Source organism: Elephantulus edwardii, unplaced genomic scaffold (assembly GCF_000299155.1).
Source record: "Elephantulus edwardii isolate Elephantulus edwardi_28Jun2011 unplaced genomic scaffold, EleEdw1.0 scaffold00340, whole genome shotgun sequence".
Lineage (NCBI taxonomy): Eukaryota > Metazoa > Chordata > Mammalia > Macroscelidea > Macroscelididae > Elephantulus > Elephantulus edwardii.
Window position 1 is genome coordinate 1,631 of NW_006400090.1, and position 1,233 is coordinate 2,863.

General features: G+C 57.3%; 1 protein-coding gene across 1 annotated transcript in view; it reads left to right on the top strand.

The window, feature by feature from the left end:
- Positions 1-593: 593 nt before the first annotated feature.
- Positions 594-1,233, top strand: part of LOC102852216 (leucine-rich repeat-containing protein 37A3-like) — a 137,713-nt gene continuing 137,073 nt past the window's right edge. Inside the window, exon 1 of the mRNA XM_006901698.1 lies at positions 594-734. Coding sequence (XP_006901760.1) covers positions 594-734 — 141 coding nt within the window. The remainder of the gene's footprint in view (positions 735-1,233) is intronic.

A 1,233-nucleotide genomic window follows, 5' to 3' on the forward strand; every position in this document is an offset into this window, starting at 1 on the left:
AGCTGTTGTGAAACTCTGACTAGCGAGAGGTGGGAACGGGATTCTCAGTGACTGATGGGCCTGAGCCCGACTCACGTCAGGAATTCCCACTTCATTTTTCAGTGGAACTTTCAGTTCCTGATGAGGCCTCAGCAGCGACGCTGACACCAAATGTGTTCCAGGAATTTCAGGGACTCCCTGAGTCCTGGGTAACTTCCGGAGTCCTGTCCGGAACTCCCTGTTTTCAAAGGCCCCTGGCTTGGGCAGCGGCATCTGCCTTGAAGGCGAATGATCAGTGGCCGGACGCTGTAGAGGGATATGAGGTTGATGAAGGTCAGGAGAGTGGACTAGGTCAGCGGGTTGATCAGGGGAATCAGGGGCACCAGGGTCATCAAGGTCATCGGGGTCATCACGGCCATCGGAGTCATCGGGGTCATCGGAGTCATCAAGGTCAGTAGGGTGAGAAGTTAGGGGTGCGTCCAGGTCCAGGGCATCCGGGGTCTTGAGGTCCAGGTTCAGCGGTGCTGCGGGGAGGAGAAGCTGCGGGGTGAGGAGAAGGAGGGCACAAAGGTACAGCAGGGACATGGTAAGGAAGGCTGAAAGTAAAGGTGCCAATGGCGAAGGACGAACAGGCTGTGGCGAAGGTTCGGCGGAAGGGAATGAGGTGTGAGGGCAGCCGCGTGAGGTCTGGGTGCGCACTTCGGCAGCGAGGGCCCCGCGCGCTGCGCCCCCCTTTTATGCAGCAGGTCGCCTTTGTGAGTCAGTAACTTTATGTCGCTCTGAGTGTGACTTTCCGGGAGGGCGGCGGGCTGGTTTTGGTCTGCTCCTGACTCACCAGGATGAACGTGACAGGGTGTCCATTCCCCTGCGAAGGGTCAGGACGTCACGCCCCCGCTCCACCCCACCTTCAGGAGCCCTCCCCTCCCCCAGCCCTAAGAGCTTCGCCCGCTGGCAGCACAGGCAGGACCGCTGGGCCCTTTCTGGAAACCCGAAGCTTCCTCCTCCTAAATTCCCCTCGGCCATGCTCCTTCCAACAAAAGTAACTGAATCATAAGCGCTATTTAGCACTGTTGTTGTTGTTATGTGCTGTCGAGTCGCTTTGGACTCAGCGACCCTATTTACAACAGCCGTAAACCCGCTTTATCCTGTGCCAGTCACACTGCCTCGGACACACCCATCCCGATTACCCCAGTCACTGAATCAAACCACCTTGTCCCTCCTTACAACATGTCCAAAGTATGTTAGAAGAAGCCT